At 37.6% G+C, this 15277-nt stretch overlaps 2 protein-coding genes across 3 annotated transcripts in view; one reads left to right on the forward strand and one right to left on the reverse strand.

Moving 5' to 3' along the window:
- LOC149086408 (uncharacterized) overlaps positions 1 to 6787 on the reverse strand; it is a 37216-nt gene extending 30429 nt beyond the window's left edge. For both annotated transcript variants that reach the window (XM_089255419.1, XM_089255410.1), the window contains exon 1: positions 6440 to 6787. In XM_089255419.1, the coding sequence (XP_089111545.1) occupies positions 6440 to 6521 (82 nt within the window). In that variant the 5' untranslated portion in view covers positions 6522 to 6787. The remainder of the gene's footprint in view (positions 1 to 6439) is intronic.
- Positions 6788 to 11995: 5208 nt separating this feature from the next.
- Positions 11996 to 15116, forward strand: LOC149086410 (uncharacterized). The gene has a single exon (XM_089255430.1). It carries the CDS (start codon positions 12109 to 12111, stop codon positions 13087 to 13089), a length of 981 nt encoding a protein of 326 aa, XP_089111556.1. The 5' UTR covers positions 11996 to 12108; the 3' UTR covers positions 13090 to 15116.
- The last annotated feature ends 161 nt before the right edge of the window (positions 15117 to 15277 follow it).

The raw sequence follows: 15277 nt of genomic DNA on the forward strand, positions 1-15277 counted from the left end.
CCAGGATGATGAGGGTGAATGTAATGAGTGGAAAAATAACGACGCGCGTGTTCATATTGAAAACATTTCCCCGCAACATAATTGAAAGAGAAGTTCACTTTCACAAAAGGGATGCGTTTCCGGTGAGGTCAAAATATGAGGTCAATGAATCCTACGAGACCATTCTTTTGTTTATTAAACTTTTTTTTTTAACAGATGATGAGTATTCTGCGTTTTATTGTAATGCCCACGAAATCGTAAGTAACTGAAGATTCAACATATAATGTGTCAGGAATTTTTGCCTATAAGTCAATACCGTAAATTAAATTTTTTTGAAGAAATTTTATAAAAGCTAAATTACTTTTAAAAAAGAATTAGTAAAGTGATGAAGAACAGTTACAAAATTATACAGTGGAACCTCCTATAATGGACACGTTCCGTCAGCGGACAGAATGTTCGGTCCCAAGGTTATCTGTTAATTATGTCTTAAATCGGTTATTATGCATACTTACCAATCGTCTAGGTAAGTTTCATAAATTTATCACTTTTACCGGCGAATATGCGTAATATCAAATCATCGTCGGTAAATTTGATAAATACTAAAAAAATTATCACTTTTACTGGCAATTATGCATAATAAACAAGTGTGGCTAGTGAACTTGATAAATTAAATTTATCGCCTTTATCTGTGATTATGCACGATAACCTGGTGTAATTGGTGAATTTGACAAATATGAAAAAAATTCCAAATGAGACTCGTATGTGTGATGCATATAGTCAGAACCCATTATAATGAACGTTATAACTAACTTTACGGTTGTACCCGGATATAATGATAAAGTATATGTAAGAATTATCACGCATAGTATATCATATGGTACGATTTATCATGTTTACCAACGACGCGATGCTTGGGTACTATGCATAATCGCCGGCAAAAGTGATAAATTTATTGAAATTTATCAAACTTACAAAAATGCTCGGTGATTATGCGTAATAACCGAATTTATCACATTTACCGTAACATATATATCATATACAAGTATATAATATTATATATGCACAGAGTGCGTAGGTAACAGGGCGTATGGTAATTTACTGTCGAACCGTTGATCCTAAAGGCATACTTTCAATTAGAAAAAGTATCCAAACAACGTGCATTACTCGGGTATGTCGTATATGTTGCAAGGGGTTGTGTAGTTATTAAAATAAAAAATAATAGATTTTATACAGTCCACCGTGTGCCAAAGAACAAAATAAGTTGTTGCCCTGTGTGTCCTAATGCCAACAAAGAAAAAAAAAATTCCACGTTTCTAAGTGCAATATTCACAGAGATATTCGAATTCGAAAAACGGAGGAAATTTGGGAAAGAAGTGCTCTAAATGCGGAAAAACCGTTCTACCCGCATTTAACGCTGTTCTTTCCCAAATTTCCTTCGTTTTTCGAATTCCAATATCTCTGTGAATATTGCACTTAGAAACGTGGAATTTTTTTTTGTTGGCATCATTGGGTTATTGGGAACACGGGGACTGTATAAAAAGCTAATATTTTTATTTTAATAACTACACAACCCCTTGCAACATGAACGACAGATCTGAGTGCTACAAGTTATATGGATACTTTTTCTAATTGAAAATATACCTTTAGGTTCAACGGTTCGCTAGTAAAATGCCCTTCCCATTTGCTATGCATCCCGCATATTTTGTATAATCATTATCAGTGATAAATACGAAGACGAAATAAATTTCGATTTCTAATTTAATTTACCTCACAGATGCGAAATCCATGTTTTCATTAGGCTTATTATTATTTTACTTACAAAATGGAAACGTAGGTTATTAATGTTTCACTCGAACGTTGCGTTTCGATAGTTATTTAGGTAATAAAAGCACGAGCTCCATCAGTTTGAAACGACATAAAGTATGAATTGCTCTTGCTCCGAGTTCATCGTTATCGCTTCACACACGACATGTCGCGTGAAACCTGTGTTGAAGATGGCGATGGTATAATGCTTTTGGTTTTCCTATACACTTACGAAAGTGATTTTGTTTACTTTATGATAGAGTTATATATAATGTCACCTTCAATAATCCCTTAAGAAAAGTAGAAAATTCATTCCGTTCTGTAGAGTCAATATCAGACATGGTGTGCCGGACATCTTACCAATCATTATCGGGATGAAATTCAATTGTTAAGTGTATCTATCAATCCTACACATGGTGGATATGAAATATCAATGACGTCGGAGATAGCAATGGAATGAATTGATCTTAAAAATTTACTCGTTGAGTAAGCGTGGATATTTCAGAATATTTCTAGAATACACTGAACATTATATTACTGCAGTGTTTCTCAAACTTTTATCACCCTCGGCAAGGGAGCCGAGGGTGATCAAAGTTAAAAAGTCAATCTGCTCATGGTTCATCTGCGGCTCCCCAGAATAGTTTAATAGATGTTTTCACTTATAAAAGAACCACTTCAAAACATAAATAGGCACAGGAAACAATATCTCCAGCTCGCCTCGACGTACACTTTGAGAAACAATGTATTACTGTATGACACACGTAATCACACGGAGATTTCCGTAAATACGGTGGAACCTGACTACAACGATACTGGATGTAACAATGAGTCTCCATAGAACGATGTTTTTTCGAAATCTTGTTTAGAAATGCCTATAGTCTAATGCAGAGAGTTTCCAACGTAGAGCTTCTCGCGGAACCCTTGATGGTTATATGACTGCTCGGCGGAACAATCGGAGAATTATCCAATATTTACATTGGAGAATCCTGACATCAGGATTCTCCAATCTAACGATATTTTTTATTATTTGCGTACTAATTATGCGAGTGTAAGCGTTGAAGTAGGATCACCAGAAATTCTTAAACTCGGACATGAGGATGCATGGTCACGATCTTTGACTTATGTTCCTTACATATATTCACAAGAGGTGATGCCACTACACCAACAATGAACAACAACTGTTTTGTAACCAAAACAGAACCACACCTGCGGTGCTGTTGAATGGAGGGTATATATTAATTATCAAGCATTCAGTGTGCTGTTTCATTTATGAGCACACGTAGCCTAGATCGATAAGATACTCGCCTAAAGTACCAAAGGATGTTTTTAGAGGTGTCACGAGTTCGATATTCGGTTCATCCTTGTTAGAAACTTTTCTAACGCGGGGGTATGATAGAACACGTGGCGTGACCACAGAAAAAGATTGCTACCCGTCGGGAGTCCCACACCGAGGGGTTAACGCGCCAACCTTTTCGTGAGTAAAAAAAAGCTCGTTCAGAATCAGCAATAAATTATAGGTCCTGGTCTAATTAGCTTTCGTATGCAGAAAATGACCGTGGTATGACAAAAATGATCTAAGTTTCACTCATTTTGTTTGTTTCTGAACTGAAGAAGTAAGATATTGCCTGATTCTTTAATAAAACACCCCAGGGCCGTCTTAACACATGGGCCCCACCAAGCACGGCCCGGAGGGCCTTGTGTAGTGCATAGAGCATTCCACGATAATGGGATCAGGTGCTATGGTTAATAGCAGGTACCGCTTTGGGAATGCCTCATTTTCTTCTAGCGATTGACAAAGCGCACATAATTTTGTTCTCTCTGATGAGAGCTTTGACGTCGGAAAGGACTTCCCCCTCCGGAGGCGGATTTATAGTTTTGTCACCTGTGGGCTAAACAAAGTTTGCTGCTCTTCACCCATTTTTGTCCAGTTTTCTTCACTACTCATTCCTTCAAATTAGCCGCTCTGTACTATAGCCCGTTTAGTTCTCCCCCACACCGTAAATATGCCTTTGTGTCTAAGTCACTCTTTAGGTGGTTCACATGCTTTCACACCCTCTAGATCACTGTTTTCGTCCCTCACCCAGCTCGACATTCATTTGGTCACTCACACGCTTGCACACTCTCTAGGATAGTCATTCAAGTGGCCTGGACTTTTTTAAACGACACTATCGTTAAAATTCAAAACAAAGAACAGCTTTGCGAATATCGGTAACAATAAAGTTTTCTTCTTTGAAAGCTCTCCGGCATTTTTAAGGGTTCCGTGGCGTTTGACCATGGGGAACACCAAAGAACCTGCCACGGAACCCCAGGATTCCGAGGAACACTAGCTGAAACTCTTGGTCTAATGATATAAACTCTCAATTTACGATTGTTAGATTCAACGATATCCTCTACTACAACAAATGCCTCTATAACGATATTTTTTCAGAGTATCTCGAAATCTTTTCTTCTCTCACTGCTACGATTTTTTTTATATTTCGCTCAAAATCACCTTCAATGTATTTTTCAATTCTTCACCAATTTGAATTCTTTCGAGGGTGTCTATATGGTACTAGTAATTGGTATTGTCCGCTTCTGCCCTTCGAAAATGTTAATAAAGTTGTCATGAAGATACTTTCTGTGTAATACAGAAAAGTATTGTACAATAAACTGCTTTAAAGGATGAAAAAAAAAAAAAAACTTTTATTCATCACAAATTAATCAATTAGAAATTTTTGCTGAGAATAAATACCAGCAATTGAGAAGCGATGTCAACAACAGCATAAATTTGGTGGTGAATGATGATAACGCCACCTCTCGTCTCGATACATTTTGACGCTTCTAAGTAACTCTAACATTCAATTTTTACTTGTGAGCTGTTCATGAAGTTCCTACAATTATCAGAGAATTTCTAGAAGGTACACTTTTCTCTTGTTTCTTGGGAAGCCAAGCAAGAACAATTTTCAGCTCTTGCATTTTGGAGGGAAATACCATGTGTGAAGAGACATATTGCTGTGCATTCTTCAACAATGGTAGAAACTAAGGTAGGCCAACAATAAATGATAATGTTATACTATTCCAATCTATGTTAATCACATGAATGCAGTGTGTCCCCCCAAGAAGTGCACCATCGCATGTATTTTTTTTACTATTGACAATAATTTTTTTTGCCATGTAAAAAAATTCAGGGTACCTCGGTGCTGTCAAACATGTTGCAAACATCAAGAGCTGTCCACAACATGTGACAAATGTATGAGTCTTAACGACCATTAAGAACTAACTTATGTTCATACCGAACATTTCAATGAGATGGTTTATCATTGAATTAGCCTGGCTAACATTAATGATGAATTCATTTAACTCCCAAATTTTTCTCCTTTCAACGCTTGCCAATGAAAGGGTTTGAATCAAGTAAGAAATACTTTCTAATTCATACAACTTAACTACAGTGAAAGTCTCTTATAACGGCAGTTCACAATCAGAGGGAAGAGTGCCGTTATAACTGACTTCTCGTTGTAAACGAATGTTAGTTTTTTGAACTGTTAAAACATATAAATAGGGGAAAAAACGAACTGGATAAATTCACTTTTTCTCGCTTTTATTTTGAACTACTTTTGCATCCAGAGTTGGAAAAAAAATGTTGATTGTATAACAATATAAACAAAGTTGAGACGATGGAAGTCCGAATTTTTTCGCGATTCCACATTGAATAAAATCTGAAGTTTCGTTTCTCTTGCTAAACTTTTCCTCTTTCTTTCCATAGTAGGAAAAAAAAGTCGGAGATATGCAGTTTTAGCATCAATAAAAAAGCCATAAGACTTATGAACTTATGGCAGAGAAAATGATTAAGACCTGTTTGCCCTGTGTCCAGTTTTGGATAATTCCCGGAAAGGAGGGGAGGGGGGGAGGAATAAATTTTCTCTGGTGATAAAAACGATGTTCAAACGATCCAAACCAGGGGTCATGCACCACCTGATCAACCAACACTAACAAATAAAATTTTGTGCTTTTCCATCTCCTATTTAGATAACAAGAAAACATAAGACACAACATGAGGGTGCTTTTATTCATTGGAGGCATAACATGTCCTGTTTATAAACATCAATGAATAGGGTGAAGAGAACTAAAAAAAATGTTATTGTTTTTTTTCCGGTCCATTTTATGTATAACTCTTTAAGAAAACATGCATTTCGAGAATTTCCGTTGTTATAGCGAATGTGTTCTGATTTTCATTCATAAATAACTTGCTATAAGCCAATATTTTTTGTACCTCTAACATTGAGGTGTTGACAATCACTTGAGAATTACTTGTAATAGTGAAATTCCTATTATAAGCCGTATTCGTTATAACGGATTTTTTAGTATATTTTGTTTTAGGAAGGAGGACATGGATTTTTTTAAAAAATTTAAATAAAATGTATCGACACAACTGATGTGAAAGATAATTTTGTATCAGAGATGGGAAAATGCATGATCGTTCACGGTGAAACGATGTGCTGACAGGTGTTGGTGGACTACAAATTGTGCTTCCACGTAAAGGGATTTATTTCATGGGAGAGAAGATCTAATCCACAGAATGTATATCCATTACGAGGATATGTAAATAGTATTCAGTTAAACAGATTACGCAAATATTATTTATCCAGTTATTATAATGTTATTGTTGAATTTCGCTCACCTCCAGTGATTTTGAGTTGTCCCGCGAAGATCAGCAGCAGCATCAGCTCGCCGAGCCGCCAAGACACGCCATTCATCTCCATGACAACGACCGATGTCAACTGACTCGAAACGGCACCGGACGAAAGGTTCGGCTGAACCCTGGTTGTAGGAGTCCCCTGGTGATGACCGTGATTTCCGAGGTGTTGACCACGACCATTATTGCCACGCAAAATATCGCGGTATGGTCATCACCTCCGTCGTCATCGGCTGTATCTGTTCGAACAGCCATGACATTCAGTTTAATTCGTGGAGCGTGGAATCATTTCCATAGCGGACTTTTGTTTGCTTTGACGGACTTCTGCTATGCACTTCCCTTCCGCCCGACTGCTAATAACACTGGCGAACAGCTGCTGCTGCCGCTGGCGCTAAATGTCGCGGTGGGAAAATCGCCGTTTGGCTTACTTTTTATTAGAATTTTTTTTTATTTATGATTTCTTACCGGCGGTTATGCACCGTATCCAAAGAATGTTTTTCATATTTACCAAATTCACCGATTCCGCTAGGATATTATGCCTAATCACAGTTACAGGCGATAAATGTCAAGTATTTATCAAATTTACCAACTACCCTTGGTTATTATGCACAATCACCGGTAAAAGTGATAAGTTTTTCAGTATTTATTAAATCTATCAACGACGTTTGGATATTATACATATTCGCCGGAAAAGTGATAAATTTATCAAACTTACCAAAACGATTGGTAAGTATGCATAATAACCTGTTATTATGTGTAATAACCGATTTATCACATTACACACATACGCATCCCCCCCCTCTCAAAATGGGATTTTATTTTTGGTACGGTACAGAAAAAAAATTTAGTTCAAATTTTTATCCAGAAAGTGCTGTACGAAAGCAAATCACAGAATTCTGGACCTGAACCTTTCTTAAATCGCTCTGTTTCCGAAACGTTCGTAAAGCTTCAGCTATTGATTCGTGTCTGAGGCAAAAGAATTTCACCAATAATTTTTTTACCAGCAGCGCCAGCAACAGGAAAATTCAGAAATGAGCTGTAAATCGCACAGCCTATTTTATAGTACCGTAATTTGTGTATTTATTTCCGTGCCGCGCTATCTATAGACAAAAAAGTGAAGTAATTTTCTTTTCTGTAGCAAAAATATTCCCTCCCCCCCCCCTTCGTGTGTGAGAGAATAACTTTTTCACAAATCACATTCAAATTTTTCAAATTCCGTCAGTTTTTAGAATTTTTAAACTATTTACGAATTTATGGGACACCCTGTGTACCCCAGTGGCTTATTCACCGGAAATTATAGTACCTAATCAAAAGTGAATTTTTCCATAGAAATAAAAGAGACTAGTTTGAACATAAAATATACTAAAACTAGCTGTTACTGACCACTACGTGGATTTGGTAATCCGGAAATTGTTTGGCGATGATTCCTTCCAATAACACGTGAATCCCTCATGACGCCCTTGGGTGTTGCATTTCCAGAAATCCCGTCTTGGTGTGAGACTCTATATTATGAAATATAATACTGACCGAATTTCATATTTAAAGCTTCCAGTGGTTTGGGCTCAGCAATGATTGTCCCCCTACAGTATGAATTTTGAAAAATCCCTGGTTAGTGAGTTTTTACATTACACAATAAAACTACTGCCCAAATTTTATATTTATAGCTTCAGCGACTTCGGCTCAGCGATGATTTCCCCACACCAATAACATTTGAGCCTCCTCATGACCCCTTTAGGTTTCGAATTTCGAAAAACTCCTTCTTAGTGAATCTTCACGTCATTAAATGAAACTACTGATAAAATTTCACATTTAGAGTTCCAGTGGTTTCGGTTCGGCATGATTTCTCTATATAACCTATGAACCCGCTTATGACCCCTTTAGGGTTGGAATTTTAGAAAACCCTTCTTAGTGAATCTTTATAAATCATGAAATAAAACTACTGACTAAATGTCATATTTATAGCTACAGCAATTTCGACTCGGCGGTGTCAAGTCAGTCAGTGAATTAGTGAATTATTTAGGACATGCTACTTTATATGTATAGATTTACAATATTCCCACGTATGGAATTCAGTTAAAATGATCGCATTCAAGATAGGTCAATATAATTTCTATATTTCAAAACTGCAGCAAAATGAAGTTGTAGTGAAGCTACTTCCTACGTTATACACAATAGTTTTGCGCAGTAAACTACTTTACAAGAAAAGAACAACTAATTGAACTTTATTATTCAATTTGAATTTTTTGGTGCGAATAAACACTTACAAATGCATTTTATGGTAGTACTAATAACGCCAATTCAGAGGAAATTCTAAGTACAGCATAAATTTGGCGGCGACTGACGATAACACTAACTCTCGATATAATAAAATTTTAACTCTCCTCTACAACGATTTTTTTTCTTATCGTTATATTTAGGTTTCACTGAAATTATTAGAGAAATAATAGTGGTCTAAAAACTGAGCGCGCGCGCCCCACACACACACACACACACACACACACACACACACACACACACACACACACACACACACACACACACACACACACACTCTCTCTCTCTCTTAAAAATACATATTTTTCCGATACTAGAGAAATAACGGATTAAGATCAAAACGTAGAGAGAAAGAGATTAGGTTAATGACCGCTGATTGGGTTCATTGTAAGCGGAGAGAAATGTTGGACATTAGTAGCAAGGTGTGTTTGAAATGTTTACCCGCTCAAGTAAATGCGATCATCATGTTGAGATTGATCTAGATTACCAACATGCATTTCTCTTTTTTGATGGTTTTTTCCTTTACTATGCCGATTCGGCTGTTTTCAGAAAATTTGATTAATATACCTTTCAACTGTGTGGTTTTTTTTATTTTTTTATTTTGCTTGTATTCATTCTAGTTGTAAAAGCTTTTGCAAATAACGTAAACAAGGAAAGTAAGAAACGAAATATTTTGAGGGTCGTTACGAAAGTTTTGAGCGTTTTTTTCCCATAAATTTTCGATTAAAGAAGTGTTTGACTTTTTTTATATTCCTTGAAGATTCCCGTCGTTTTCCTTTTGACTTTAAATTATTTTCCGGGTATTTTCGAATTTCTGTCTTCGTAGGGTTCAGTTGGTCTGAACATAAAAGATAATTTATGTGAAGCTTCTGACATTACTTTGTTTCACGCTGACTGCCAACATGAGGACGCATGGTGTGCTGAACATTTCTGTGGTTTTCTAACTATGGTGCGCGAGCCAATCTCCCATTCACTGTGAGCAATCAAATAAAAATGCATTTAAAAAAAACACGCACAATAGGTATAGACAAGGAATAAAATAAAAATGAATAAGTATTGAAAACGAAATAAACTGGCGAGTTGTTTTTTCCCCCGAATTCGGAAGACTTGTCAGTATTCCTTGAACAACAAGCATTCTTTTTAAAAACAAACTTCAAGTTAAGTACCTAACACATACATGACACTTTTAGACATGCACCAATACGTTAGAAGCTTCTCAGAGGAATTTTTACGAGGTGCATGTTGTTTAGTGGAAACAGCAGCAGCAGCAGAAATCAACTTCAGCCGAGCACATTGGTGGACGGCTCAACTTCGAAGCACGAATGCGAGAGTTATCGAACGAGTTGTGCCGGAAGCGTGCATTTGTACCGTACCTAACAGTGTGAGTGCGTATCTCGAGTTATGCGGGAGTTTTTTAATTGCTGTTATCTCATTTCCAAACGAACTATGGGTGAACAACAATGACAATATCTGTACCGTTGTAGACCTGATAAAGTTTCTGTGGAGAAACTTTTTTTAATGGAGAGATCGGTTCCCATTCGCTCTTTGAAGTTAGGAACCACAGAATACCAACTTCAACCGACCACCAACCATGTCGCCGAAGAGGGGAAGGGGGGGGGGGTCGAAGGTGTGAATGCGAGCTGGGTTCCAATTCGAAAAAGGTCTATTTTCAGTCTCAGACCTTCAACAGCTCACATTCAGACCTTCAATACGACACTTGCATAACATTCAGTCATTTGCCATTTTTCACTTCCAAATATGGACACAGATGACAGCACCAATATAACAAGGAATAAGCTTAACTTTAGCTAAATAAATACGTTACGGTAACACACTCAGAACAAACATTCCAGGATGTACCAATTTATTAGAAATGCCGCAGAAGAATGTTTACGAGGTGCACGTATGATTAAGAAGTAGTAGTAGCATGTGGCCGTCACTACTGTTGAGTGCGTGCTTACGCTAACTGAATTTAAACAGTGACGCGTGTCAAACGCCGTGCTCAGAGTGAAACGTTAAGCCTTCTATATAATATGAAACAGCGTATCTGTTATTTAAAACACTTGAAATGCTATTAAGCATTTGAAAAGAGATACTTTATTAACTCGAGGAGTTGCTCGATTTTCAATGCGACTTAAGCCTATAACTAATTATGGGTGGTTCTCTCACTATCAGTGCTGTCGCATGCGCCCATCTGGGCACTGCCCGTGGGAAGAGGGGGGGGGGGGCTCCTAAAAATGAAATCTGCTTGAATTTTCTGAAAGTATGTAAACTGGCAAGGCAGCCTCAAAAAAAAAAAAAAAAAAAAAAATCACTGCCCAGGAGCTCATGATGTTATTAAGACGGCCCGGCTCACTATAAGCCATTTTACTGTTGGATACCTTCAGCCCGGATATCCTGACGAACTTTGAGCAGCATTGCCTCAACTAAATAAATAAAACACTACACTTTGCCGTACCATGCATCTCGTACACATTCCTCTGCGGAATTCCAAACGAACCGGCACGTGCCGAAATGTGCATTCTGAGTGTATGTGTGACCCCTAACGTATTTATGTTGTCAGAGTTGAGATCGTTTTGTGTTCTTGCTGGTGCTGCCATCTGTCTTTTAAAGTAAAAATAGCAAGTTCCTGGATTTTCAGGCTGTTCAAGTATGTCTGACGAGAGACTTTTTCAAATGGGAGACCGGCTTGGATTCTCGCCTTGAACTTGGAAATCGCAGAAAACCATCTTCAGTCGACCACCACTGTGCCGCGAACGTGGTTCAAACCTGGACCCTCATGACGAGAGTCCTGAGCATGATGCTCACACCTGCACAGCTACTAAATAAACAACCACAAGTGCCCGAAGTTGAACTTTTTATGAATCCTGTGTTTTAACTATTTTTTTTTTGTTGATCGTCGATAGAATTCGAGCCACTTACTACGCGAAAGAAAAAGCTGTAGGAGCAGTTTTTGTAGGAGAAGTTGTACTTTCCTTCATAGAAAGTTCTCATTTAAACTTTATGTGGTATATTCCTTACATACTTGTATTTGCATTAAAAGTTCCTCGGGTTCAAACCATAGCAAAAGCATTTAGTTTTTTGTGGCGATCTCGAGCCATAGATCTAGGAGTGAGAGAACCATCGTGGCGAAAGAATGATACAAAATAATGGAATAGGAAAAGCTTTAAGCGCCCCGATTACGCGAAGTGCCGGAAACCATTTAATCGTGCGGATGTAGTCGTCAAAGATAAGCTCTCTCTCTCTCTCTCTAGGGGTTCCCTTTCGATTACTGCATGCTGAGTTTACTAAACAAGTGTTAATATTGCATTTCTCAACCAGAAATCTAATACGTTGTATCCTAATTCATTGCCGCCGTCAGCGTGTTTAAGACAATCGTGATGGATAACAATTCCCTATATTTCAGTCCTTTTTTGACCGAAGAGCCGATTGATAACGATGGAGAGTCGAATATTTCGTTAGACAGTTTCAAAAATGATCAGCACGAATGCAACGATATTTTGAATTATTTGGGCTTGAACAACGTTGTTGATGAAGTTTTGGACAGGAACCGAGGTGGCTCCTACGATTGCGAGGTGCAGATTCTTCCTGACGTTAGCGCCAATAATTCGAGTTGTGATTTCGATCAATGTTACGTCGAGACTATTCAGAAGATGATGGTGGATGTGGGTGGACGAGAGATTAATATATCTCAGCAGCCACAGCAAGATTTCGTGGTTCTCGGCGTCGGACTCAGAACTCTCATGAAGGAAACAGAAGGGGGAAAAGAGTTCCGTGATGTTCCTCACAGTCACGATGTACCAGCAGGCGTCTTAGAACAGCTGGACATTACCGACGTTGATTTCTCCGAATTCCCCGAGAGCAGCGACGAACAATTTCTGTCATCGCCGTTCCAAGAAATGTCTTCGGGTGCCACAAAACGTATCCGCCAGAGCCATAGGACCAAGAGAAGAGGGAAATCTTTGAAAGCGAGAAAATCGTACGCTTGTACGCATCACGGCTGTGCCAAAGTGTACTCGAGATGCTCTCACCTGAAGACGCATTTGAGACGACATACCGGAGAGAAACCGTTCATTTGCATGTGGCCGGGATGCACGTGGAAATTCTCCCGGTCGGACGAACTTTCGAGACACAAGAGGTCCCATTCGGGAGTCAAACCTTACAGCTGCGTCACCTGCTCCAAGAAGTTCACTCGATCCGATCACCTGACAAAACACTTGAAAGTGCATCTAAAGAGAAAAAGGGTGAGGTTTTTTGACTTTCCGGAAATTTCCGTCGTCGATACCGGGTTCTTCAACTCGTTCGAAGAGAACGCATGTTGTGAAGATTATCAGAATTTAGCTAATACGGTACTCCCATAACAGATTGCTCAATTTTTTTTTTAACCAGTTAATATTATCGAACTTCATTTGAATCAGTGAAATGGATGACCTTTTTTTATATTGTGTTTGTGTGCTTTAGCGAATGACCTTCACACGCATTTTTCGTGAGCTCTGTCATAACGTATTTTTTTTTCAAATCGATTTTGAAGTACAGTACTGTAATCATAAATATAGTAAAACCCCTCTTAACGGTCACACATTTTCTAAGGACAAATAATAATCGAGTTTTATTTTAAAAGCTTCAGTAGGAATCCCCCTTTTTTACGGTCACCTCTCTTTCATGGACGATTTTTTTTTTGTCCAGCTGGTGTTCGCAAAAGAGGGGGTTGTTCTTACAGTACTAACCTCCTTGTTTCAACCCCCACGGAAACATTGAAAATTTTTTTTCTACAAAAAAAAGATGTCTATTGGTGTTGTTTTCAATTGAAACGAACATCAAAACAGCAATTAGAGTGGAATTTTTAAATTCAATAAAATAGTTAATTAAAAAAAAGGTAAAATATTCAGTTTATCTTGGTATTATAATATTATGTATACAGATAAAATCTTGCTTTACAATGTTGACTAGTTTTTACATTGAATTTTATTTCCCATCCCCATCAATATATTTGATGAGCTTTTATATACATTATTTCCGAACACGTAAAACTTCAGAAACTATCGAAAAATGACACCGACAAGCAAGCATCTCTTTATACATAAGAAATTATTCTACTTATGTTGCCGTATTTTGTACTGAATTCACGCTAAAATTTTTTTTTTTAAGAGTGAAATTTTTTTTTTGTGAAGTACCAAAAAAATTGAGATAGGAAATTGGTATAGAATGCATTTTTATTACCATTTTTTGTCAAATATACACGTGACTATAGAAGGTTTTAAACATTAATTTTGAGAAAAGATAATCGTTAATCCTCACATTTGCTTACTCATAGTAATTAATATGCGACACTTAAGGATGGAAATTAATAAAATATTACTAATTATAAGACAAATAATAACTTGAATTTAATATCTAATGGAAATAATTGGCGTTTTTTTAGTTAACTCAAAGAAGTTCTTAGATTTTTTATTAAACACATTTTATTCACAAATATTAAAGGCAGCGCCGCCTTAATGCATGGGCCCACCCGGGCATGGCCCGGGGTGGCCTCAAGGGAAGAGGGGCCTCACAAAAATGAGATTTGGTTGAAATTTTCTAGAATTTATCTGGTAGGGCAAAACCACTTGGCCCGGGCGCCCATGATGCTCTTAAGACGGCCCTGATTAAAGGGGTCACTAAAGCAAAATTAAATGATTTTCATCTCGACCTGCTGTGGTCGTATTTTGCAAAAATCATTCTTGATAGTTTTAGTTTTGTACAACAGATGGCAGCAGATGATGTTTCGGAAAAAACGTCCGAAAAAAAAAATTCGTAAAATTGTCTACGTATAATCCCCGAGAATTTCACAAAGAAAACACACACACACACACACACACACAACCTTAAATAATGTATAATCGGCATCTGTGAATAATTCGCGTTTGCAAATATATTCTTACCAATGAAACTTCGAAAAACGGAATGGAGTGGGGGGGGGGGGGTGTCACGTTTTTGTAGAAAATATGTCGATTTTACTACTCGCATTTCAATTAAATCCTTGAGAAATTACTTTTCACAAATATTCATCTCCACTCCAACTTCTCAGAAAAGAATCTGCAGACGAAATACTACAGTATATAACCCACACTAAGTATGATGTAACCTATAATCCGAGAATTATTGTAATGCAAATATAGTATAGAACTGATATGTTGTCTTTATATAGAAATTAAATTTTTGAAACTCAGAACACTGTCATCGATTTATTTCACTGCACGGGCTCGAAACTCGTCAATACATTTTTTTGCATGCTATCATCATTATATACTGGTACGGTTGAAATTATTTCTCAGAGACTGAGATGATACAACGCCATACGAACCAGGTTCGTCTTAACAGCACAATGGGCCCCCGGCCAAAAACATGTTCGGAGGGCTTATATCTAGCGTGAAATAATTGCCCTCCAATTTTCATAATTCTTCTTGAATCCCATTATCAAGAGTCCCCCCCCCCCCCGAGACCTATACAAAGATCTACAAGCGGTCCGTGGACTACTGGTTGAGAACCACTGATGTAAAATAAGGGAAA

This window comes from Pholcus phalangioides, unplaced genomic scaffold (genome assembly GCF_987345545.1).
Source record: "Pholcus phalangioides strain wild (caught in Gottingen) unplaced genomic scaffold, Ppha-v1.0 ptg000004l_1, whole genome shotgun sequence".
NCBI lineage: Eukaryota > Metazoa > Arthropoda > Arachnida > Araneae > Pholcidae > Pholcus > Pholcus phalangioides.